The 27,175-nt window shown below is 43.4% G+C and overlaps 1 protein-coding gene across 3 annotated transcripts in view; it reads right to left on the reverse strand.

Annotated features, from left to right (window-relative positions):
• The window catches only part of NR5A1 (nuclear receptor subfamily 5 group A member 1), a 190,610-nt gene that overhangs the window by 147,820 nt on the left and 15,615 nt on the right, over nt 1–27,175 (reverse strand). For 2 of the 3 annotated variants that reach the window (XM_030207821.1, XM_030207819.1), the window contains exon 3: nt 8,884–9,025. In XM_030207821.1, coding sequence (XP_030063681.1) covers nt 8,884–9,025 — 142 coding nt within the window. Of the gene's footprint in view, nt 1–8,883; nt 9,026–23,195; nt 23,353–27,175 lie in introns of all 3 variants that reach the window. The other variant, XM_030207820.1, reaches the window with a different exon arrangement.

The raw sequence follows: 27,175 nt of genomic DNA on the forward strand, positions 1-27,175 counted from the left end.
TAAGTGCTATTCTATAACTTGGCAACTAAGGGCCCTGTTTACTAAGCCTTGCTAGAGGTGCGTTAGTGTTTTTAGCACACGCTAACCATGTAGATGCCCATTAGTGCACACTAAAAACACTATGGCACCTTAGTAAATAGGGCCCCAAGTGTTCTAGCACAGTGTTTTCCAAGTCCAGTCCTGTAGTACCCCTTGCCAGTCAGGTTTTCAGGATATCCACAAGAATATGCATGAAAGAGATTGGCATTTAATGGAGGCAGTGTATGCGAATCAAGTTCATGCATATTCATTGTGGATATCCTGAAAAACTGACTGGCAAGGGGTACTCCAGGACTGGACTTGGGAAACACTGTTCTAGCACATAATTGAAAAGGGGGCTTTCAAATGGGAGGGACATGAGCAATCTATTTAGGCACGCCCATTTATACTTGCCATACAGAAGCATAAGGGGTGGTGCCCAAGTTTAGGTGCGTAATTGCTGACTTATGCTAGTATTCTATAATGCATTGGGCACACAAATTTGCTGTTAGAGACCCTTTACAGAATTGTCCCCATGTGTAAAGAGGGCGCATTCTTTTCCAGATACTGTGAGGCTGATATTCAGACCAAGAGAGGTAGGCCGGCTAACTCCCATGGTTGGCAGTGAGGCTGGATATTCAATGTCGGGCCATTTCCTGTGACCGGCATTGAATATCCGGTTTATTTTTGGCTGACTTAAACTTGACAAGCCAAGCTAATATTCAATGCCCTATTTGGCCAGCCCTATATGGCGCCAAACTTAGCTGGTGATGAGCTGAATATTTGCAGATAGCTGGTTATATTGCCCAAATTTTGGTGTGCAAATCTAGGCAGTCGACACAGTAGAGTAACCACCAAGTGGAGGAACAACAAAGACCCTTACAGAATACACAAAGTCAGTGGGAGAGTAAGGTTGAAGGATGTGTCTTCCAACACTGGACACTCGTACACTAGTGGGTTCTTAAAGACGACGTTTATTGAAAACAGCTAAGACCCGACACAGGATCGTATTTCAGCTTCAAAAAGCCTGCCTCAGGGGTCTACTATAGGCCACTCAGCGATTTTTGCACATTCAAAAATGTTTGCACTGTAAAACTACCCTCATTTGGAAAAAAACGAGGTACCTTCCTACTGTTATTGACATCAGAGTGATTTAGACTGTTGTAAACAATAATTTGAATTTGAATAACATGTATTTGATATTATGATAATTTACAGATAATTTCTTTAAAAATATTTCAGATCAGAACAGCAATCATGGGCAAGGTGTCGATAGCGGACAAAACGAGAACCCAGATACTGCAAGAGCAAAGTTTTGGAGCAAAGGTAATGGTGGCTGCATATCATCTCAAGAACTGGAAGCTCAGCACTGTGAAGAAAATTTGTCGGCATGTCGATCAAATGGGTTCTGTATCATTTGAATGTATTTATTTATTTATTAGAATTTACTATGCCATCTTTCGTAACTCAAAGATCAAAGTAGTTTACAATAACAACATGAACATAGCACAGAACTTGTTGAAAATGAAAGGAACTAAAAATGTTGATAGGAAACACTAATCAAACGCATAAGGTCAGTTCATGCAGACGAGACAGGATGAAAGTAGGAATAGCCTAGGGAGTAAGGCAGATACTGTGGGGCCAATATTCAGACTATGTGAGGCAACCCGGCTTACTCCCATGGTCGGCGGTGAGGCCGGAGATTCAATGCCAGGCCATTTCCGGTGACTGGTATTGAATATCCAGTTTATTTTTGGCCAGTTTAAACTTGACCAGCCAAGCCAATATTCAGCAGATTTGTTACTGATCAGAGCAAGGCCTAAACTGAGTCAAATGCTGAAAGAAAAAGCCAATTGGCGCAATTTTAAAATTCTTCAATGACTGCTCCTCACGAATTGATAGTGAGAGAGAGGGCAGCAAAATAAAAAGCACAATGTCATGTAGTTTCTAACTGGGCTTGTTTGGGACCTGGAAGTACTAACTGGTGGTCATTAATCAAATGAAGTTATTTTACTGTGTTTTAGCTCAAACATTTTTAATATGCAAAAATTGCTAAATAGTAATGCTAAAACATTAGTAACATTAACATAGCTTAAGATAATTAAACGTTGTTTAATAATAATACATAAGTATGATGACTAAATAAATAGTAAAATTTCTTGTTGAAATTCAAAGCAGTTGCTAAGAAAATGGCAAAAACCTGTAGGGGGTTTCTTTTTTTGTTTGTTTGTTTGTTTTTTGCCTCACCCTGGTACTGCCACTGAATATCTTCATATTTCTGCCCATAGCATTTAAAAACAACTGGCTCAATATCAAGCCCTAAATTTCAATAGAAACGCTCCAGGGACATGACTATGCCTAAAAAGAAGCCAGGGGCTCGATATTTTTAGCTTGCCCAGCCGAAGTTCCATGAAATTTGTGGTTCTCCACAATAGGTTGATGGAAGCACATCAGCATTTCTAAGATATATGCCACAAGCAGAACAGGAAATGGGCTTTGTGAGTAAGGTGGAAGTAGTTTGGGCAGGATGTCTAGCCTTTTGAGTCACACAGCTCCAAGTAGTTGGAGCTGTGTGACTCAAAAGGCTAGACATCCTGCCCAAATTGCTCTAAATAGAAGATCAAGAGGAAAGAAGGTAATTTTCGAACAAGAAAAACGTCTTTTTTTTTCCAAAAATGGTTTGGACGTTTTGTGATTTGGATGTTTTGTTTTTGGGTCCATTAAAAAAAAGAAATAGTCCAAATGCAAAACGTACAAAATCAAGCCATTGGGATGTAGGAGGAGCCAGCATTCCTAGTAGACTGGTCCCGTTGACATCCCAGCACAGCAATAGGGCACCCTAGGGAGCACTGCAGTGGACTTCATAAAATGTTCCCAGGTACACATCTGATCATTGTTCCCTTACTTTGTTTGCTGATCCCCCCAAAACACACTACCCCCAACTGTACACCACTCCCATAGCCCTTCTGGGTGAAGGGGGCACCTATATGTGGCTACAGTGAGTTTCTGGTGAGTTTTGGAGGGCTCGCAGTTTCTTCCACAATTGTAACAAGTAGGGAGAGGTAGGAGGCTGGGTCTACCTGTCTGCAGTGCACTGCACCCAGGGACCTGCATGCTATTCTGATGAACCTAAGTATAACATCTGGGAGTGGCACAGAGGCTGGCAAATAATACTTTCATCACATTTTTGGGGGTCATTCCTGATTCCCTCCAGTGGTCATCTAGAGGGGCATAATCAAATGGGGCTGGCCATCTATATGGCCAGCCATCTATATGGCCGGCCCCGTAAAGCGGCGTCCCGACCGTATTATCAAAACAAGATAGCCGGCTATCTTTCGTTTCGATAATACTGTTGGAGTCGGCCAAATCTCCACATTTGGGCCGGCTTTAGAAATGGCCGGCATTGGTTTTCAGCGATAATGGAAACTAATGGCGGCCATCTCATACCCAGCCAAATCCAAGGCATTTGGTTGTGGGAGGAGCCAGCATTTGTAGTGCACTGGTCCCCCTCACATGCCAGGACACCAACCGGGCACCCTAGGGGGCACTGTAGTGGACTTCAAAAATAGCTCCCAGTTGCATAGCTCCCTTACCTTGGGTGCTGAGCCCCCCCAACCCCCCCCCCCCCAAACCCACTTCCCACAACTGTACAACACTACCATAGCCCTTAGGGATGAAGGGTGGCACCTACATGTGGGTACAGTGGGTTTTGGGGAGGGTTTGGAGGGCTCCCATTTACCACCACAAGTGTAACAGGTGGGGGGGGGGGCCTGAGTCCACCTGCCTGAAGTGCACTGCACCCAATAAAAACTGCTCCAGGGACCTGCATACTGCTGTCATGGAGCTGGGTATGACATTTGTGGCTGGCACAGAGGCTGGCAAAAAATGATTTTTAATTTTTTTGGGGGTGGGAGGGGGTTGGTGACCACTGGGGGAGTAAGGGGAGGTGATCCCCGATTCCCTCTGATGGTCCTCTATTCAGTTGGGGCACTTTTTTGAGGCTTGGTCCTAAAAAGAAATGGACCAAGTGAAGCCGGCCAAGTGCTCATCAGAGCCGGCCTTCTTTTTTCTATTATCGTCTATCTTGTAACCATGCCCCCACCCCGCCTTCCATACCCTGCCGAAACACCCCCTTGATCTTTCGCCGGCTCTGCGATGGAAAGCAGTTGGAGCCGGCCAAAATTGGCTTTCGATTATACCAATTTGGCCGGGTTTAGGAGATGGCCAGCCATCTCCCGATTTGTGTGGGAAGATGGCCGATCATCTCCTTCGAAAATAAGCAGGCTGGTCATTTAGGGCACCTTTTTGTGCCTTATTCGTAATAAGATCTAGCTCAAAACGTCTAAGTTTTAGTCCTGGACATTTCTGTTTTGTTCCATTATGGCTGAAAAACGTCTAAGTCTTAGGAATGCCCAAGTTCCACCCTGAACATGCCCCTGAAACACCCCCTTGAGATTTGGACGGACTTCAGAGAAAAATGACAAAAAAGAGGTTCAAGCAAACCCAAAAATAAAAGCACATATTGGCACCTATTTTGTATATTTAAATATAAGCCTTTCAACTAAAAAAAAAATTGAAAAACTTTATATTTAAAGGAGCAGAAAACAGGCGCCAATGTGTTCTTTGCATATGGTTTTGCCAGGTGCATGTGCACAGGAGCTGGGCTTATTGCAAAACTCTTCTCTGCATGTGCCAAGCAGGCCTCCCCCTCCTTGATTTTGCTTTAACAGTGTGCATCTAATTAGCATATCATTTCCTTTGAGCACTAGGGCCATAATTTTCTGCACTATTCTGGGAGTATAGTTCCTGCATTTTTGGCTTTACCACAGGAGTTCTGAGCATCAGGGCCTCAGTGTGTATTTCACAACTTCACCATAAACCACGCCCATGATCAACTCTGCTAACACCAACTAAAAGGATGAATACGTAGGCTGTCTGTGTGTACTTTTACATACATGTACCCTAAGAAATGTTATTAATACCTTTTCCTGTCCATAAACTGCTTCTCTACCTGCAAAAAAGGCTTTAAAAATGTAATAACCCCCACAGAGCACAACTTTCAAACAAGGTCAGTATTTGTCAAGTCTGCTGCTACTTCTTGCTGACAGATTTTACTTAGCTTTTCAAAGGCAAAAGTTTCCCTTTGAAAAGTGGCATGGGAAACAGCATGCACAGGGTCGCATACCTGGAATGCACATACTTTTGGAAAACCAAAATGCGCTCCCGGTTCCTACCTCACACATACTACATATGTACACTTATGTGGGTATTGTATGCACTTATGCAGTGGGTACTTTTCACAAACTCCTCCATTTCTGTACAGAAACCCGAGGCGTAGCTACCATTGACAGAGATCGGCAAAATGCCCAAGGTCACCCAATGGTAAGGGCCAACTGAAGTTGCACCCTCCCTCCCTCTCCATACCCACCATTCCAAGATCCAGCATCTGTCTTGCCCCCTCCCTCCCCACGCTGGTCCTCCAAATGCTGCAGCATGTCCCCAGCAGAGGCCAAAGTGAAAAGTGGCCTCTCTCTGGCCATCAAAGCCTTTCCTCTGCACATCCAGTCCACAAGAAGTTGCATCATTTGGGACAGAACACATAGAGGAAAGGCTCCAACGGCCTCTGCCAGTGTTTGGAGATTTGACATGGGCAGGAGCAAGGCTAGCAATTACTGGATCCAGGCATGGACCTGGATCAAAGCATAAGGGGGAAAGAGGGGTAGGGATACTTGACTGTGGGGTGGCGTGCAAAAGGAAGCAAGAGAGAGGCCTGGACCAAAGGGGAGAGGGGATAGATGCTGGACTGGGGATGGGGCTGAGGGAACAGAGAGTGAGACGCAGACCAACAGAGGGAGGGAGGGAGGAAGATATGCCAGACCATGGAGAGTAGTGGGGGTCAGGGGTGGGGGTGTAGGAGGAAGGGAAAAGAGAGGAGAGAATCTGAAGAGAAGAGATGCTGGCAGTGGATGGAGCATAGGAACATTGACGCAGAGGGGCAATATTGAACACAAGGGAAAGGATAGGGATACAGAGGGGTATGCTGAACAGGGTAAGATAGGGACACATAAGAGAGGTGTTGAACATGGAGAAGGATACGGACAGGGACAAAGAGGGGACACACATGAAAGATGGATGGATGGTGGAAAGAGAGAAGAAATGTCAAAATAACAGGAGACCCTGGAGAGAGTTGAGAAAAGCAAAAGAGAGACACTAGGACCAAAGCAATATTCAGATAATAAAGGTAGAAAAAAGTATTTTTTTTTCTAATAGTAATATGTCAGCTTTGGGAAATGTGCTCCCCCCTTCTTCCCCAATCCCCACTACCCTGGGGACAATAGTGTTGGGGCCCTTCTCAATTTTTTCACCCAAGGTCCATTCAATCCTAGCTACGCCTCTACAGAGACCCCCTTATTTTATATGCAGAAATCAAATTTAGATTTAGTCCTCGGAGGGCTTACAATGTAAGGGACCAATATTCAGTGGGAGATAAGTAGTAATAAGAGGTCCCTACCCAGTTATCTTGCGATAACTGGATTTTCAGCATTACATAACTGGATAGTGCCACTGAAAATCTGGGCAGACTTTCTGTACGGTTAGTGCTGGGGTGGTTGAGGGTGGAGTCAGGACAGAACTGGGAGTTACCTGCTTAGCAGCAATCTTCAGTCCCCAAACTCGGATAAAGTTAGACCAGCAGAAAGGCTGATTGCCACAGGCTCAATATTGCTTCTTAAGTTTGAACCTGAAGCAATGAAGCATTAAGGGGTCCTAAGCCCCGATAAAAAGTGGCCTGTGGTAGGGTGGTAGTGTGGGTGCATGTATTACCGCGGCTGGGAAAAAGGGCTTTATTTTTTAATGGGCCGGGAAATGAGCGTGCACTTAAATTAAAACTAGCACATGCCTATTTATGGCCTGAGCCCTTATCGCCACCCTTAGCGGTAAGGGCTCATGCACCACCCGCGCAGTAACCATACAGTGTACCCCAACTGCTGTTAACCACTGGGAATGCCCCTGTGGCAGCAAATAGAAAATTATTTTCTACCGCAGATACGGCACATGCCAAACTCAGAATTACTGCTGGACACATGCGCTAGCCCAGCAGTAGTGCTGATTTGGCATGCGATACCCACGCGTTAGCCCTCCTGCGCCTTAGTAAAAGGGCCGCTAAGCAACTAGCCCATGGTCACAAGTAGCAGCAGTAGGATTTGAATCAGGCTTCCCTGTTCTCATATCACTGCTCTAACCACTAGGCTACTCCTGCACTCCAACTGCCTTTGAAAATCACCCTCCTAGGGAATTCTAACCCTTTTACCAATTTGTTAGGGGGGGTTATCATTTGCAACAACATTGGAAATGTCAGTGACATATCCCATGGTGTTAATAAACAAGCACAAGCACAAACTATTATACAAGTGCGCACTACCAGGAAAGAAAGCACTTGTTCCAAAGAGCACACCCTCTTTGCAAAACACGCACATTCTTCATGACTTTGCTCCTATAACAACAAAATGGCCAAGAAAACCCAAATAAAATGAAAATTCCCAGAAATCTCTCAAAATGAAAATTTTCCAGAAATTTTCAAGTCCCACCATCAGCTTTCTTCCATTGGTATTGAGACTTGGTTATTGATTACCAGTCGGTCTTTCCAATTCTACAACTAAGCAGAATACAGGAGGAGTAAAAATAAACTTACTTTGGGTGATTTTTATCCCCCCATTTCAACTTGGGATACTGTCTGGTTAAATAGGGCTTAACTGGCTATCTATGAATATTCAATAGGAGATAGCCAGCTATCTCCCGCTCAATATTCCCAGTCAGCGCTTAGTGGATAACCGGCTATATCACATAATATATCCAGCTGTCCACAAATATTCAAATATTCAGTGTATCACCAGCTAGGTTTGGCAGCCAAATTTGGCTACCAAAATAGCAGGCCTCTTTGGCCGGTTTCAACTTGACCGGCAAGTGCTGAATATCGACCTGGCCGGTTAAATTGAAACCAGCCAAAAATAAACTGGATGTTCAATGCCGGTCATTGGAAATGGCCCAGCATTGGATTACCAGGCTCAGCACTGACTGCAGGACACAGTCTAGCTAACTCCCGTGGTCTGAATATCAGCCCCACTGTATTTATGTCACTTCTGTATGTTAAAAATTGCACCTTCCTTTAACAACATAGACCTGGGCTGGCCCCAAGGTTGAAGCCACAAGAACAAAACAGAACAGAGCCAAAAGGGCTCAGTTCCCTCTTCCCCAAGAAGCAATGCAATTAAACCTAGAGAGAAAGAATAAGTAGCCATTGAGCAGTACCGAGAGTATGGATCTCAGGCTAGTGAGGGTTGATGTGTCATATAAGTTTCCTGGAGTAAGAGGTTATAGGAAAAATGCAATGGGAATGTTTATGTATAGCTTATTTTTTTTATTATTATTATTTCACACAAAGACATTTTTTACAACTAATGTTCTTTAGACCCTGTTGACTGACACATCTGCCCTACATTCTGGAAATGTAGCGCTCTACAGATTCATATCGTTATGGTCCATTCAAAATTCCTCATGTAGAAGGGAGGAGGGGAGAGAAGGAAGATTGAATTGGTCAATTCAGCAATATGTTACATATAAAACTTTTGCAGCAGACACAGATGCAGGATGTAAAGATCTAAATTAAACCCCTAGGTTTTGGAGCTATCTGAGCAGTGCCATATCAGTCCAATTGTCTAGAAATACCATGGTTTATCTCTTTACCCTCCCACCCTCAACCCCTCTTCCAATAGAGAAGCAGAAAATCCTGGAGCATAAAGGGAAGAAGTCCACAAATGAAAAGGAAAGAGGAATGGGCGGGGGGGGGGGGGGGGGGGGGGGTCTTACCTTCCAATCGCATTCCTACGGTCAAACACTTCTGAAATCGGCAGTAAGGGCACCGCTTCCTCTGTGTTTTATCAATTTTGCAGTTCTGGTTTTCTGTACAGGTATAGCGCTTGTTATTCTGAACCGTCCTTTTAAAAAAGCCCTGAGGGCAAACAAAAAAACATTTCAACGTATTACTAGAGAGATAGAAAAAAATGCCTGCATTAGATATTGTTTGGGAATATTTCTTACATTATTTAAAAAAAAAAAAAAAAAGCTATTTCAAGAGCTGCTTACTAGGATTTAAGCAGGTACAACATAAAACTGATTTAGGGGTTGAGCCTGACCAGGCAGAGGGAACATCCAAAGCATTCATAATCATAACACATAGGACCAGCGTCAAAAAATTGTGCTCAAAATCAGGCACCAGAAAAAATCTGCACAAACCCTCTAATTCTATTAAAGTTGCTATACATTGCACACACAATTTAATTGTATATTGAGCTAATTAGCGCCAAACATTGACTTTTAATGAGGAATTATTGGCACTAATTAGATTTGAATGGTATTTATGCATGTACATTTAGGAGCAGGATCCTTGACTAAATTTTACCCATGATCTGAAAAAGGGGCATGGAAATGGGCAGGTCATGGACCTATCGGGGGCATTCCTAACATTTACACATGTTATAAGGGGTGATACGTGTCTAATTTCATTTGGTGCAATTGGCTGCGCCTAAGGTTAGGCACGATTCCCGGGCAAAAATGCTATTCTATAAACTGCCCCTAACTAAAAGCTCCTTTTACACAGCTGCAGTAGTGATTCCCGGTGCGGCAAATGTGACAAAGCCCAATCAATTCCTATGGGTTCTGTCGCATTTGGATGCCCTTTTTCTAAACTTTATATAACTTCCCTCTCTATGTTTCCTATTGTGTCTGTACATATCTATTTCATTTGTAATACATTGCTCTATATTTGTTTATCGACCGGAGGAGGCTTTCACCCCACGGCGCTATGTAAGCCACATTGAGCCTGCAAATAGGTGGGAAAATGTGGGGTACAAATGTAACAAATAAATAAAGGGTTAGCGTGCAGCAACAGGTTTGGTGCGCGCCAATCCAGAACTACCACCGGGCTGCTGCAGCAGTAGTTCCCACCCCCCATTTCTGGTGCTTTAGTAATTTTTAGATTTTTGTAGCACCAGAACTTAACTGACAGTAATCAGGCAGCACCGTGTGCTGCCCCGTTATCACCAGGTTATTGTGGGAACCCCTTACCACCATCTGAATTGGTGGCAGTAAGGGCTCCCCACCAAATGGCCATGAGTAAATATTTATTTATTTGGATTTTGCTCACACCTTTTTCAGTAGTAGCTCAAGGTGAGTTACATTCAGGTACACTGGATATTTCTCTGTCCCAGGAGGGCTCACAATCTAAGTTTGTACCTGAGGCAATGGAGGGTTAAGTGACTTGCCCAAAATCACAAGGAGCAGCAGTGGGATTTGAAACCGGCCATCTCTGGATGTCAAGACTGGTGCTCAAATCACTAGGCCACTCCTCCACTATCATTAATCCATGCTTATGTATATGCTCTATAATTTTGCTCTTTATAATAGTCTCTACCATTTTGCCCGGCACTGACACCAGGCTCACCTGTGTACAATTTCCTGGATCACCCCTGGAACCCTTTCCAAAAATTGGGTTTACATTAGTTCTCTTAATGCATGGTCATTTTTTCCCCCCAAAATGGCCAGCCTTTTACCCGCTGTGGTTAAAGGGGGTCTCAGCGTGTTTCAAAAACATGCACTGATGCTAGCGCAGGCCTCATTTTTCAGCAGCTTAGTAAAAGGACCCCTTGCAGTGCAGGAATCACTACTGCAGCTTTGTGAAAAAAAGCCCTAAGTGCAACTTACAGAATAACGTTTTTTTTTCGGCGCTGATTTTTTAGGCATCATATATAGAATCTAGCCCAAAGTGCTACTTTATAAAGGGCGTTCTGAACTGAGCACCCCTTTAGAGAATACCACTTAACATGAATTCCTGCACTCCGCTTTGGGCATCAGGATTTATACCTGCTGAAACCTGATGTAAATCCTGATGCAAGTTGGATACATTACTCCCAAATTCTATAACACTGCACTGAAATTTTTGGAACACCCTTGACCTGCTCATGCCCCTCCCATGGCCACTCCCCTTTTGAGTTGCACATGGGACACTTTGGGTGTGCAGTGTTATAGAACAGGGCATAGACAGATTTGCACATAAGGCCAAATTAGTGCCAATTAATGCCAATAATTGATTGTTAATGGCTCATTAATTAGTTCACACACAGATCTTGGATCTTTGCCCAAAATACGTGTGTTATATATAGAATCCAAGGGATAGTGCACACCGTAGTAACAAATACAATTATACATATGCTTTATTCTACAGCTGCACAATTCACTCCTCTAACTAAAATCTATAAAACAGCAACAATTGGAACACAACATATTAAACATCTGAACCATATACTTGCATAAATAGCAAGTATTTAAAAACATAGATGTATCAAACAACATTCTTAAGCACAGTGATTCAGATTTGGAGACAGAGAAAGTCAGTCACTGTGCAATGGTAAAACCTAGTGGATAGACTCAGAGTTCAGGGTTGCAGGGTGCTAGAAGGAGCTGGGTGCATGTCCCCAGGATTTAGGCAGCTGCTGCAATGATCGACCTGGACAAAATTGGGAGTGAATCAAAATAAAAAAGTTTTTAAAAATCTCCAGGTAACTAGAAATGAAGGCTTACGGTGCCAGCTTCTAGTCCTGGTTCTGACTCAGCTGAAGTCCAGGAGCAAAAGAAAACTGTCAAGTCAAAAAAAGTTAAAAAAATAAGGGAAGAAGAAGAAACTGGTAGAAGTGCATTTGGCCCTTCCATGACTGCTGGAAAAGAGGCATCAGCCAGCAAAACCAATACTTTCTGCTGACCAGACAGAACTGTCCTCTATCCTGTCTTTCTGCAAACATAAGAGAGGAAATGACTTTACACTTCTCTAGCAATAAGAGGGAACGTGAGGTCAAGGTCTTAGACAAAATTCAGAGAATGCATTCAGCGTGGGTTATAATCAAACCTGATTAATCTATAGATATGCAGTGCTGTAGATTTGTAATCCCAGTATCTATCTGCAAAGGAACCAGTAATCTGGGCAACATTAAACTTAGACAGAGAAGGTCTTTTACTAAAGATTAGTGCATTTTATCTGCCACTGGGCCCATATTATTTCTCTGAGTCCTCCAGTAGATAACATGCACTAATGTGACATTTTTCTTTAGTCTGCCCCCCTTCAACCTCATTTCATGTCCTCTAGTTCTACCGCCTTCCCATCTCCGGAAAAGGTTCGTTTGCAGATGATCATATGCTACAACTAACGTAACCTTCATGCAATACCTTAATGTATTCTTCTTTACTAACTATATATGTACATGTTATATATATACAGTGGCGTTCCTAGGGGGGCTGACACCCGGGGCGGATCGCCGATGCACCCCACCCCTCGGGTGCAGCGCCCCCCCCCCCGGCGAAAGAACCCCCGATCCCCCAGCAAAAGAACCACCTCCCCGGGTGCAGGCCACTGGGGGGGGTGCCGCGCGCCTGCCGGCTCATCGTTTTCATGCTCCCTCTGCCCTTGGTACGCCACTGTATATATATATATATATATATATACCATGATCAGCTCCATATATGCTATGTACCATGTATGTTATCATGTATGTATGCACCTTAACATTACACTACTTGTAATTCTGTTACCCGGAAATGGCAACCGCCATTACGGCAAATGTAAGCCACATTGAGCCTGCAAATTGGTGGGAAAATGTGGGATACAAATGCTGCTACTACTACTACTAATAATAATAATAATGTTTAGTATAAGACCCCCCTAGTGATGCCTCACCTATATTCTAGGTTGAACAGTTCAAGAGCAAAAGAAAAAAAACTAGAAAATTTGAATGCAACTCCTCTGGGGTTGAATAATCGATTAGCAGAACAGAGATTCTCAGACAAATCAGTGCTCATGAAGCTTTAACACCTGGTACCTGGCATGGAGGGGCATAATTGAACGTCGCCGGCCAAATAGATCGCCGGCGATTTATGTTGGCGGCAGTGCTACAGCTGGCCAGAACCGTATTATCGAAAAAGATGGCCAGCCATCTTTTTTTTCGATAATACGGTTTATCCTGGCCAAATGCCTTGGAGTTCGCCGGGTTTGAGATGGCCGGGTTTGTTTTTCAGCGATAATGTAAAAAAATGCCGGCTATCTCCAACCCAGCGAAATCCAAGGCATTTGGTCATGGGAGGAGCCAGCATTTGTAGTGCACTGGTCCCCCTGACATGCCAGGACACCAGCTAGGCACCCTAGGGGTCAGTGCGGTGGACTTCAGGAAAACCTCCCACATGCATAGCTCCCTTACTCTGGGTGCTGAGCCCCCCAACCCCCCCCCCAAAACCCACTACCCACAAATGTACAACACTACCAAAGTTCTTAGGGGTGAAGGGGGCAACTACATGTGGGTACAGTGGGTTTTGGAGGGCTTCCATTACCAGCACAAGTGTTACAGGTAGGGGGGGATGGGCCTGGGTTCGCCTGCCTTAAGTGCACTGCGGTACCCACTAAAATGCTCCAGGGACCTGCATACACGCAGGCCTCTAGGACTTGTTGCTGCTGTATAACCTTGGCATACCAGTTGACACCTGAAGACTAATCTCTTTGGAAAAAGTCCTTTATTTGAATAAGCTCATTTACTCACAGTTAACTGCAGATCAGAGGTTGTGCCCCACTGGCAAAGAGTCTCCCTGGTACTGAGATTAGCAGTAGGTCAGAGCTGGCAGATTGGTGTACAATGCCCTCTTTCAGCCACATTCAAGGTAATAACATTCTCTAACGTGGGTGACACATGAAAGGGATCTAAAACTGGCTTACAAAAATGGCCACTACCTCATGGACTACCGGAAACAAAACAAGGCACACTCTGACCCAGTTAGCAGGGGGGGAAAGCACCATGGGAGTAGATCCCAGTACCCTACACCCACCACAATGCATTGCTGATGTGACTCTGCAGGGCACCTAACAGAAAAGGTGTCACACTCACCCGAGTGCCACATTGCAACCAGGGAAAGGCTGTCAGAGGATACAACACATTCTGCTGTCATGGAGGTGGGTATGGCATTTGAGGCTGGCATACAGGCTGGCAAAAAAGGTTTTTAGTTTTATTTTTTTAGTATGGGAGGGGATTGGTGACCACTGGGGGAGTATGGGGAGGTCATCCCCCATTCCCTCCAGTGGTCATGTGGTCATTTCGGGCACCTTTTTGAGGCTTGGTCGTGAACTTAAAAGGACCAAGTAAACCCGGCGATATACTGCTTATCGCCATTTTTTTTCCATTATCGCCTTAAGCCGGCCATTTGTTAGCCACGCCCATGCCCGCCCATGTCCTGCCTTCGCTTTGCCGCCGACACGCCCCTTTGAACTTTGGCCGGTGACGCGACGGGAAAGCGGTGATGTTGGCAAAAAAGCGGCTTTCGATTATACCGATTTGGCCGCTTTTCCGAGATCGCTGGCCATCCCCCGATTTATGTCGGAAATTGGCCGGCGATCACTTTCGAAAATGAGCTGGATAGTCATCAACTCAAAAAGAAGGCAGTTCATGTTAACAGAAAAAAAGTGTCCTGCTGGTCCTGGTGTCCACCATCCTGTTTCTGATAGTGGCCAATCAGCATCACTTTAAATAAGTATCAGGCAGATCCTAATAGGGAGCTTGCTTGCTTGCATAAGAGGTAATCCTAATTAATAATACTTAATTAACCTGTCCTCCAAAAACTTGTTAAAATCTTTCTTAAACCTAGCTATGCTATTTGATCTTAGCACATCTTCCAGCAACAAATTCCATAGCTCGATCATGCATTGATTTGAACATTTTGCCTCTAATTTGTTTTAACTTTACTACCAGTAGGTTTCATGGAATGTCCTCCTAGTCCCATTTGACTTCTTGAACGAAAGGCAAGAAAACACAGATCTGTGTTATGTTATGATATATTTTAGTGTGGTCCAAGGCAAAGTTAGAAGAAAATTGCTTTGTCCCTGTAAAAATTAGTCGTAGGTCAATATGCCAGAATATTTAAGCAAGGTGCATATAATTGGATATTTAGCAACACAACACATACCAATGCTGAAAAGTACACATAACTTAATACATAAATTATTTGTTTAAAGTTATGTGGCAGCCGTACTATTGATACAGACCTCTAGCATTTTACTAGATCAGGATTCTAAAGCAGGTTCTCCCACTATTTACCAGACAGGTGAAATATACAATTTCCAAAATGCAAAAATGTAAAAATGTTATGGAGTAATTAGTTTCACCTGTACCCGAGGTATAAGTATACTGGTATCTAACTAGATTTGGTTAATTTATCATTATTACTATTATTATTAATAATAATAATCATATAAAAATGTATATTCCACAACTACCGTGGATTACAAAAAACTTATAGGGTCTTTTACTAAAGATTAGCGCATGTTATCTGGAACAAGGCTCATAGGAATAAAATGAGTCCTGTGACTGCATGAGTTAATCTTTAGTAATCTTTAGCCAGCTTTTTTTTAAAATTTATTTATTGATTTAAGCATTTCTTATACCATCTTATCATCCAAAGGACACCAAGGCAGTTTACAAAACCAAAATTGATAAATAACAATAAACAACAATGCAAACATAAGGAAGGGGATGAATAGCACAACACTAAAATACCTTAAAACAAGCATAAATATACAAAAGCAAAAGCAGAAACACAAAAGGGACAACAAGCAATAAATAAAAAAATAGAACAGACTATTTCACAAATGAATCAAAAGACTTTCCAAGAAACCAAATCTTCAAAGCTATTTCAAATTTAGGTCTGGAGATAGATAATACATCTTAAATCTGGAGGAAGATTATTCCACAAAGAGGGGGAACAGCAGCAAAAAGCTTTTTCACAGGAAGTGATATACTGGACCTGGGTCATAGATGGAATGACCAAACAATTAGCAGAGGAAGATCTCCAAGAATGACTAGAATGGTACAAGATCAGAAGAGAAGACAAATCAGGAGGAATTGAAGAGTAGCACACCTGATGCGTGAACAACAGAATCTTAAAAGAAATCCTATGCCTAACTGGAAGTCGATGCTGTTCAAACAACAGTGGAGACACTTGACCATATTTCTTCGTATTATATAAAAGCTTCACAGCTGCATTCTGAACCAGCTGTAACTGACGAATTTGACATGAAGGTAAACCAACCAAAAGTGCATTATAATAATCAAGTTTGTTTAAAACCAATGCATGAATAAGAGTACACATAGCTTTCTTATTGCAATATGAATGAAGAGACTGAAGATTTCTGAGCACAAAGAATGATTTTTGAACAACTGAAGAAAAAGAGTGTCCAAAATCACACCAACAGGACAATAGACTCCTTATTTGGCAAAAAAAAAAAAAAATACCACCATTAAGAGATGGATAAAAAGGTGGTGTTGTATAAGAAAGAACCAGATATCCTCACATTTCTGCAAGTTCAAAAACACCTAGGATGTCACAATTATAATTTAACATTATATAGCACATCTATAATTAAGATTAGATATATTCAAAGACTTCTTAAAAATATAAGTTTAAGCTTCCTACAAAACATCATATAATCATGTTAAGATATTAGTTGAACTGGTAACTCATTCCCGAGCAAAGCAACTTGGTACAAAAATGATTGTGTTGACATTTTCTTTCGCCCGTATCGTTTGGAAAATGCAATGTCAGTTACCCCTTGAGCCATGGAGGGGCATTTTCGAAAGGATGGCCAAGTCAGAAGAGAGATGTCCAGCTCATAACAATTAAAAGGGACGTCCATCTCACATGTATTTTCCACCAGGAATTACATTAGGATTTCCTGTTTGAAAATATGTGAGGTGGCTATCCGTGTGCTGAGGACATCCAGCATGAACAGCCACTTTACAAACTGGAACATCCAACTTAAGAACGGCAAAAGAGCAGGGACAAGAATGTCTGGCAGCATTCTTTAAAAAATGGCCACACAGGGGAGGGGCAGCCTAGTGGTTAGTGCAGTGGACTTTAAACCAAGCAACTAAGGTTCAAATCCTACTTCAACCCTTTTATTTTGTAATTGTGAGCCCTCCAGAAAAATAACCTACTGTTCCTGAATGTATACCACTTCAATAGCATTCAGACTTGCAAGTGGCTTATATATTTAGGTACAGTAGGCATATTTCAGTTTCTGGAGGACTCACAATAAAAATAAACAAATAAAAATAATTAAAATAGGGTTTAACTGGGTCCCTTGGTTTAAAATCCACTGCACTAACACTAGGCTACACCTCAGACTTGCTTCCTGCTTTGCTAAGACTTAAAGCTGTTGGAGCATGGTATCCTCTTCCAGTTTCACTTTGAGGGGAGGGGAAGGGGGACAGCAACAACTGGGGGATTAAGGATGTATCATGCCTTAATCCCTCCAGTGGTCAACTGCTCAATCAGAACACCTTCCTGTACCCTGGATGTGATTGAAACAGGTCTAATTTAGGAAGCCCTTTTTAGGCTTAGACATTTCTTCCCATTCAGTAATCGCTGTTGCACATCCTGATTTGGGGCCCTCCTAAGTCACGCCCAAAATATGCCCACAACACACTCCCTTGCTATTTGGACATACTGCAGTGTTGGACATCCCTTTTCTACCTTTGCAGAATCTGGATTTGGACATTTCAAGCACATGGACGTCCATTTGGGCATTTTGAGACATTAATATGCTTTGAAAAAAAGGCGCATGATGTTCTAAATTGGTCCATGAAAACCACAGCTCCAGGCTTCATCTAATAACACATCCATATTTTGAATTCAGTTTCTAAATTTTCAGTTTCTTAGCATATGGAGCGCAAATCTCAAATCACTCAATCTGAAAGATATTTTATATAGAGACTAGTAAAAAAGGCCCGTTTCCGAAACCAATGAAACGGGTGCTAGCATGTGGTTTTTGTGTGTGTGTGTGTGTGTGTGTGTGTGTGTGTGTGTGTGTGTGTGAGTGTGTGAGGGTGGGGTGTGTGTGCAGGTTGTTGATGTGTGTCTTTTTTTTGTTTGTTTGTTTTTTTGCTTGGGAGATTGGGAGATGTGCTGTGCTATGTTGGCAAAGTGGGATGGATTGGTGTGTGGCTTTGAGGGTGTGTGTCTGTTGTATTGTGTGTGTGTGGTTTTGTCTGTCAAGGAGGTTTGTGGAGGGGGGTCTTTCTGTTGGTGAAATGTAAATGTGGTTGTAGGGGGGTCAGCCTTTGCTGAGTGGTGGATTGTTTTTTCCGGGTTTTTTTTTTTTTTTGTGTTGTGCTGAGGCAGCAGTGTTGTTTTAGATGGGCGGAAGGTAGAGGAGCACGTTCTTGGTCTGTCGGTATTTTTTGGCCGTTTCAGGGCTGCTGTAGGGGAACACTGGAAGAGAAATGTGCTGTGGGAAGCAGCGCCGTCTTTTTCCGTTGGGCTGGGGTTCTGGGCATCCTGGAGGTGGGAGACGGCTTGCCTGAGGATGGGGATGGTTGTTTTAAGTTGGCGGAAGGGAGAGGAGCACGGTCTCGGGCCATCGGATGGTGATCCGGTATGTTCGGTCCATTTCAGGCCGGCTGCAGGGGAATGCTGGAACATGCGCTGCGGGAAGCTGCGCCGTCTTTTTCCGGGTGTTCGGGGAATCCCCGAGGTGGGAGATGGCTTGCCTGAGGCTGGGGATGGTTGGGCACGGCCGCTTTGGCAAAAGGGGAAGAGGAAGGGGGTGGGGAGTTACCTGTAGCTGCGTGAGAAAACGGGTATTCTTTGTTTTGTATTATTAGTTTGCATTTCTGTTGAAGAAAGAGTGGATGCCTTTTGAATGATGGAGGTGGTGCGTCGGTGTGCGGTTGTTTCGTTAGTTTGGCAGCCAGTCTCCAGCGATTCCTAGGCAGGGAAGGAGTAGGGAAACACGCTCCGCATGTTTCCCTACTCCTCCCCCTTCCTTGGTCCCTGTTTGCTGCTGGCTGGGTCGCGGGTAATCCTTCCAGCTGGGCCGCAGCTTGTCCTGTTCGCCCACGTCCCAGATGGTGACGGGCACGTTGTTTTCCGGCTCCTCTGACTCCATGTCAAGTGATCCCAAATATAGTCTTTGCTATGGGCCCTCTGGCACTCTTCAGTACTGGCATTAGGCATTTAAAAATTTCTCCCCCCCCCCCCCCCCGGTCTATTTTTGCACATACCCACAGCAGGAATATTCTTCTCTCGTTCCAGCGGTGGTTCTGTGCTCTCCGTGCTGCACAGATAATGAGCCATTCTGCTGGGGAATGCTCCTCCCTTATTGTCACGTAGTTTCCTCTGATTGGTCCGTCTTACGTTGCCTGGGAACGGTGTTGTGATGGTCCTTTGTGTTTCAGAATGTTGAGGGTGTTTTTTCTGATTGGTCCGTCATTGCGAGGGCGGGGCAGAGAGACATGGTCGGTGTTGTGGCTTCACCACCATGAATCCATGAACCCTTCAGGGAGTGACTGAGTGACTTCAGAACGTTGTCTTCAGAACGTTGAGGGTGAGTTTTATTATAGTAGATATGGATATGTTTTTCAGAAATATCACCCACTAGATGGGTACATATCCCAAGTCATATTTTTCAAACTGCCTGTATCAACTACTATGAGGCAGCTGTGAATAAAAATAACAAGTTACTTTAAATTGCACACAAATTCCTAAGTGTAAAAAAATAACACTGGAGATCCAGAATGCATGCTTTACATTTGGAAAATGCAAGAATCAAGAAGCCTGTGAAGAAGCTGGTTAGACAACTAGATGACTGAGGAGTAAAGAGTACACCCAGGGAGGACAAGTCAATAACAGAAAAACAGAATGAATTCTTTGATTCACTGTGTACTGAGAAGTATATTGGAGTGATAACCATATCAGAAACATTTTTTAATCATGATCATTTAGAGGAATTGAAATTAAAGAGTAACAAATCACCGGGACCATATGGCATTCACCCCTGAGTTCTGTTAGATCTCAAATAAGAAACTGAAGACTTGCTACAAGTGACCTATGATTAACAACAGCGCCAGTACCTGAAGACTAGAGGGAGTCCACATAATGACAGTTTTTAAAATGAGCTCCAGGGGTAATCTATCAACTTCAAAATTGGTAAGCCTGACATTGGTGGAAGGTAAAATGGTAGAAGTTACTCTTAGAAACAAAATGTTTGCCATATGAATAGACACCATTTAGTGGGGAAGAACAATTATGGACTTAGCAAAGAGGGACCTTGCCTTATTTTTGGAAGGTGCTATTTATTTATTTATTTATTTATTACATTTGTATCCCACATTTTCCCAACTATTTGCAGGCTCAATGTGGCTTACATAATGCCAATAATGTTAGATTTTTATTGTGACTTTCATGCCTACTTACTAGAAACTAGGCTCTTGACAACTGCTCAATTTCACAGATACCCCAAATGGCCACGAGATAGAACTCCATGCCATCATCATTCAACATGACTCCACAGAAGCTAATGAAAGACTATACCAATACACTGCAATATTAGGAAAGTGTGTGGTGTTAAAATCCAGATGCTCCTTACTCTGCTTTACAGAAACATGGATTAAAACTGGAGAGGAATCTCTTATCTATAGCTGTTTACCACAGATTCTGATGCCTTTTCAGTATCAAGGCCCTTTAAACTCAGTGGTTGCCTGACTGTTATATTTACTAGTCACCTTAAAGTCACTCATGTTCAATCACCCTTCTCCTACCTTGAATTACTGCTCATTAAGGTGGATTCCACCCCCACCCATCTTGCTGTGCTATTTTCCAGCCTCATTAACCGTTGAGAAATGGGATCTATGGCTGCAGGCAATTGTGGTAGCTTCCATCCAGTTCCCTAATTTGGTAATCCTAGGAGATTTCAATATTCACATACTGTAGATGATCCCACTAATTCTCATGCATGTAATGTTCTAAACTTTATATCTGATCTTAATCTTAATTAATGAGTTTCCTTCCCCAATCATCATGCAGTACACACTTTGGATTTAATTCTTACACCAGTTAATTCATCAATCCATCCATCAGTTTTCACTTCAACCCCTCAGTTGTGGCCAGACCACATCACTGTGATCTTTAAGATATCATTGATTGTTGAACCTCTCTGTTCTCACCATACTTATGGCTACTGGGCTAGGCATCTATCCAAGATAGACACTTCCACTTTCAGGCTTATTTTTGAAAGAGAAGGGCGCCCATCTTTCAACACAAATCGGGAGATGGGCGTCCTTCTCCCAGGGTCGCCCAAATCGGCATCATCGAAAGCTGATTTTGGGCGTCCTCAACTGCTTTCCGTCATGGAGACAACCAAAGTTCTTGGGGGGGTGTCGGAAGCATAGCGAACGTGGGACTGGGGCGTGCTTAACACATGGGTGTCCTCGGCCGATAATGGAAAAAAGAAGGGAGTCCCTGACGAACACTAGGCCGACTTTACTTGGTCCTTTTTTTATGACCAAGCCACAAAAATGTGCCCTAAATGACCAGGTGACCACCATGGGAATCGGGGATGACCTCCCCCTGCTCCGCCAGTGGTCACTAACCCCCTCCCACCATAAAAAAAAAAATTTAAATATTTTTCCAGCCTCTATGCCAGCATCAAATATCATACCCAGCTCCATGACAGCAGTATACAGGTCCCTGGAGCAGTTTTAGTGGGTACTGCAGTGCACTTCAGGCAGGAGGACCCAGGCCCATCCCCCCCTACCTGTTAAACTAGTGGTGGTAAATGTGAGCCCTCCAAAACCCACCACAAACCCACTGTACCCACATGTAGGTGCCCCCCTTCATCTGCAAGGGCTATGGTAGTGGTGTACAGTTGTGAGGAGTGGGTTTGGGGGGCTCAGCACACAAGGTAAGGGAGCTATGCACCTGGGAGCTTTTTCTGAAGTCCACTGCAGTGTCCCCTAGGGTGCCCGGTTGGTGTCCTGGCATGTGAGGGGGACCAGTGCACTATGAATGCTGGCTCCCCCATGACCAAATGGCTTGGATTTGGTCGTTTCTGAGATGGGCTTCCTCGGTTTCCATTATCGCTGAAAATCGGGGATGACCATCTCTAGGGACGACCTAAATGTTGAGATTTGGGTGTTCCTGACCATATTATCGAAATGAAAGTTGCCCGCCTATCTTGTTCCGATAATACAGGTTTCCCCGCCCCTTTGCAGGGACGTCCTGCGAGGACGCCCTCAGGAAAACTTGGGCGCCCTGTTAGATTATGCCCCTCCATATCACATTCACTTTTCACAATGCCTCTGGACTTCTCATTGAAACCACTCAATGAACAGACTGACCTTTGGCATCCTACAGTTGTGAAGGCACCAGACTCTATTGTCCCTAAACAATACACCCATCCCTGTTCTACCCAGAAACAACCCTGGTATCATTCTGGTCTTCGTCTACTAAAAAAACCAATTTTGTTGAGTCAAGCGAACATGGTGTAAAACTAGATCCCTAATTGATCTTAGCATTTGTAGGAAATTACAGGGGTCTTTTACTAAAGCTTAGCTCAAGGTATCTGCAGCAGGACCCATTTTATTCCTATGGACCCTGCTGCAGATAACTCAAGCTAAGCTTTAGTAAAAGACTCCCTATATCAGGAATATCTTTCACCTTAAAAAGGCTAAGCAAGCCTATGTGACTAAGAGGTTTCAACATTCTGTCAATCCTGCCAGGGATCTCTTTTTGATATTCCGACAGTTTTCCAGCCCCCAAGATTCTCATGTAATCATCATTCCTCCAGTTGAAGTCCTTTCTTCCTTCTTTGTTCAGAAAGTGCAGGATTTACAGAACTCCCTTCCCAAGATTCCTCATCGTTCTCCTCAAGCCATATCTCCACAACTCCCTGCAGTCAACCAAGTCCATAATTCATCTTCTGCTTTGTTCCTCAGTCAAGCTGGTTCCTCTTCATGGTCAACATTTAATTTACAATCCTTGACTTCCCTTTCTAAAACCGTGGCCAAAATAAAACCTTCTTTCAGTCTCTGTGATCCACTGCCCTCATCTTAGCTCAAACTATCAAACCTGGGCTTGCTTTTTACCATTCTATTATTAAATCACAGTCTTCAGAGTGGCCACTTTTGGAAATTAACATTAGTCTGACCACTCTTGAAAAAAACTAACCTTGAACCAATCATTCCCAGTCACTATCAACCAGTATCTAATCTCTGTTTCATGTCCAAAGTCCTTGAAAAAGTTGTCTTTTCCCAACTTACCTCTTTCTCAGAAAAGATTTTTGCTCTGCAGCCCAGACAATTGGGGTTCAGAGTCCATTTCAGCACCATGACCATTATGGCTAAATGACTTCCCTTGACCTCTCTGCTGCTTTTGATCTTGTCGACCACTCTTTTACTTCTGTCACATCTCGCCACCCTTGGGATTAAAGACACAACACCTGATTTTCAGACCAGGAGAGATAACGTGGCTATCTCCCACAGACCGCGCTGAACATGGATATTCAATGCTGGGCTGTTTCCAGTGACTGGCACTGAATATTTGGTTTAACTTTGGCCGGTCCAACTTTAACCGTCCAAGCTGATATTCAGCGCTGGTCAGTTAAGTCAGACTAACCAAAGTTACCCCAACTATTGTGGCAGTCAAATATAGTCGCCAAACTTGACTGGTTTGACTTTTAAAATCGGTTGATTACTGGTTATATCATTCTTTTCAAGCTTCATGAATTTTGCAGACCAGCATGGCCGTAGTGAAAAATTAGTCAATTTGCTGAAAGCATACAAAAAAAAAAGAATATGCAGAGATTATAAAAGTTTGCTATGCTATATTGCATAAAATATTAGTTAACATGGATATTTTGTGAAAATAAAGATGAGACACGAGTTAGAGTAATCAGTGGTACAGTGGTGGAAATAAGTATTTGATCCCTTGCTGATTTTGTAAGTTTGCCCACTGACAAAGACATGAGCAGCCCATAATTGAAGGGTAGGTTATTGGTAACAGTGAGAGATAGCACATCACAAATTAAATCCGGAAAATCACATTGTGGAAAGTATATGAATTTATTTGCATTCTGCAGAGGGAAATAAGAATTTGATCCCCCACCAACCAGTAAGAGATCTGGCCCCTACAGACCAGGTAGATGCTCCAAATCAACTCGTTACCTGCATGACAGACAGCTGTCGGCAATGGTCACCTGTATGAAAGACACCTGTCCACAGACTCAGTGAATCAGTCAGACTCTAACCTCTACAAAATGGCCAAGAGCAAGGAGCTGTCTAAGGATGTCAGGGACAAGATCATACACCTGCACAAGGCTGGAATGGGCTACAAAACCATCAGTAAGACGCTGGGCGAGAAGGAGACAACTGTTGGTGCCATAGTAAGAAAATGGAAGAAGTACAAAATGACTGTCAATCGACAAAGATCTGGGGCTCCACGCAAAATCTCACCTCGTGGGGTATCCTTGATCATGAGGAAGGTTAGAAATCAGCCTACAACTACAAGGGGGGAACTTGTCAATGATCTCAAGGCAGCTGGGACCACTGTCACCACGAAAACCATTGGTAACACATTACGACATAACGGATTGCAATCCTGCAGTGCCCGCAAGGTCCCCCTGCTCCGGAAGGCACATGTGACGGCCCGTCTGAAGTTTGCCAGTGAACACCTGGATGATGCCGAGAGTGATTGGGAGAAGGTGCTGTGGTCAGATGAGACAAAAATTGAGCTCTTTGGCATGAACTCAACTCGCCGTGTTTGGAGGAAGAGAAATGCTGCCTATGACCCAAAGAACACCGTCCCCACTGTCAAGCATGGAGGTGGAAATGTTATGTTTTGGGGGTGTTTCTCTGCTAAGGGCACAGGACTACTTCACCGCATCAATGGGAGAATGGATGGGGCCATGTACCGTACAATTCTGAGTGACAACCTCCTTCCCTCCGCCAGGGCCTTAAAAATGGGTCGTGGCTGGGTCTTCCAGCACGACAATGACCCAAAACATACAGCCAAGGCAACAAAGGAGTGGCTCAGGAAGAAGCACATTAGGGTCATGGAGTGGCCTAGCCAGTCACCAGACCTTAATCCCATTGAAAACTTATGGAGGGAGCTGAAGCTGCGAGTTGCCAAGCGACAGCCCAGAACTCTTAATGATTTAGAGATGATCTGCAAAGAGGAGTGGACCAAAATTCCTCCTGACATGTGTGCAAACCTCATCATCAACTACAGAAGACGTCTGACCGCTGTGCTTGCCAACAAGGGTTTTGCCACCAAGTATTAGGTCTTGTTTGCCAGAGGGATTAAATACTTATTTCCCTCTGCAGAATGCAAATAAATTCATATACTTTCCACAATGTGATTTTCCGGATTTAATTTGTGATGTGCTATCTCTCACTGTTACCAATAACCTACCCTTCAATTATGGGCTGCTCATGTCTTTGTCAGTGGGCAAACTTACAAAATCAGCAAGGGATCAAATACTTATTTCCACCACTGTATATACGCTATAGTTTAGACCTGCTATAGCAACTTCAGGGTGATCAGTACTACAATAATAACTCCTGAAATTGTTTCGCTTCATCAGATTTCAATGGAAGTATAAACAAGTTAAACAAAAATCATAATAAGAGAATCATTTTAATTTAAATTCAAGACACAAGGGAGTAATACATAAACCCTCTGATCCTTTAAAGATCACCCAAAATGGAAGGGTAATGGGTGTTTTGAGACAAAATGGGGGCATGACTTTGAGTCACACACATAATTACAGATAATGGTGACCTGAATGTAAATTTAGATATAGACATTTCTATGACGTTTTTGTTGGTGCAAATAGTAGCATCTAAATTTACATTCCACTCTCCACTTAAGCGTGTATTTTATAAACCGTGCTGAACATTAGATGCAGCTTGTAGAATACCGCTTAAATCCTTTTGGCATCGATTTTTTAGGCACCATTTATAGAATCTACCCCCAAATGGATAACAATACACTACATGCAGCCTATTACTTGTTTTAGTATTATTCTTAAGTATCAGCTACAGTTGACAAAATTACTTTCCCTTAACTTCCTTCAGGGCCCAATCAGTAGAACAACTTTCCCTTTCAGGGAAATGGTAAAACTAAATCCCACTTGAGTAGGATTTCCTACAAGTTTCCTCTCCCACAGAATTTTACATAACAAAACTGATTTTACTGAAACATTATACAATCATCAGGACTTTACTGCTTTTATTCAGTGCCTTTTATGTGTCATAAAGCAGCAAAGCTCAGCACATTTCCTAAAAGTCAAATGAGAAGAATGTGTTTTCAGTGCTAGACAGAATAAGAGACACAAGGAGACAAACACATGCTACAGATTCCAAGATGTACATATAAGTGTACATGTAGACATGGATGTGTGTTATGTGCATGTATACACACCAATATACACACACACGACATACATAGTAGGCTGGATTCTGTAAATAACATCTAAATTTGGGTGCTGAAAAAAATGAGTGGTAAGTGCTATGCTATAAATCAGGCTTGTCCAACCTATGGGCCATATTCTCCCCATGCTATAAATCAGACTTGTTGCCAACCTCATTTTCTTGGCCCGAAGAAAGCTCCAGGTGAAATCATCTCATAGGATCTGTTTCTCTGCTGCAACTGGTCTAACCGGGAGCTTGAGCTGTGCGGCACCAGAAGTTGAGGCTGTTCCCGTGGTATCAAGTCCAACCTTAAGGTGAAACCAGTCAAGGAAGAGAAGCACGAATCCCATTGGAGGGCTTCACCTGGAGCTCCTGTGAGCCACTCATGGCAGGGAAACAAGTCTCCATTGTAGGTGAGGAGAAGAGACAAGGGTCAATGTGGTGGGGTGTGGTGCAGTGCAATGGGAGGGTACATCTAAGAGAGAGAGAATGAGTGACAGCAGGCGGTATATATAAGAGACAGAGAGAGAGAATGGGTGACGGCAGGGGGTTACATATGAGACAGAGAGAGAATGGGTGACAGCAGGGAGGTACATATATGAGAAAGAGAGAGAGTGGTGATGGCAGGGAGGTACATATGAGAGAGAGAATGGCTGACGATAATGGGGGTACATATGAGAGAGAGAGAGAAATGGGTGACAGGAGGGGGTACACAGGAGAGAGAAAGAGAATGGTGATGGCAGGGAGGTACATATGAGAGAGAGAATGGCTGATGGTGAGGGGGGGTACATATGAGATAGAGAGAGAGAATGGGTGACAGGAGGGGGGAA

The sequence above is a fragment of the Microcaecilia unicolor genome, chromosome 6, assembly GCF_901765095.1.
Source record: "Microcaecilia unicolor chromosome 6, aMicUni1.1, whole genome shotgun sequence".
Taxonomy (NCBI): domain Eukaryota; kingdom Metazoa; phylum Chordata; class Amphibia; order Gymnophiona; family Siphonopidae; genus Microcaecilia; species Microcaecilia unicolor.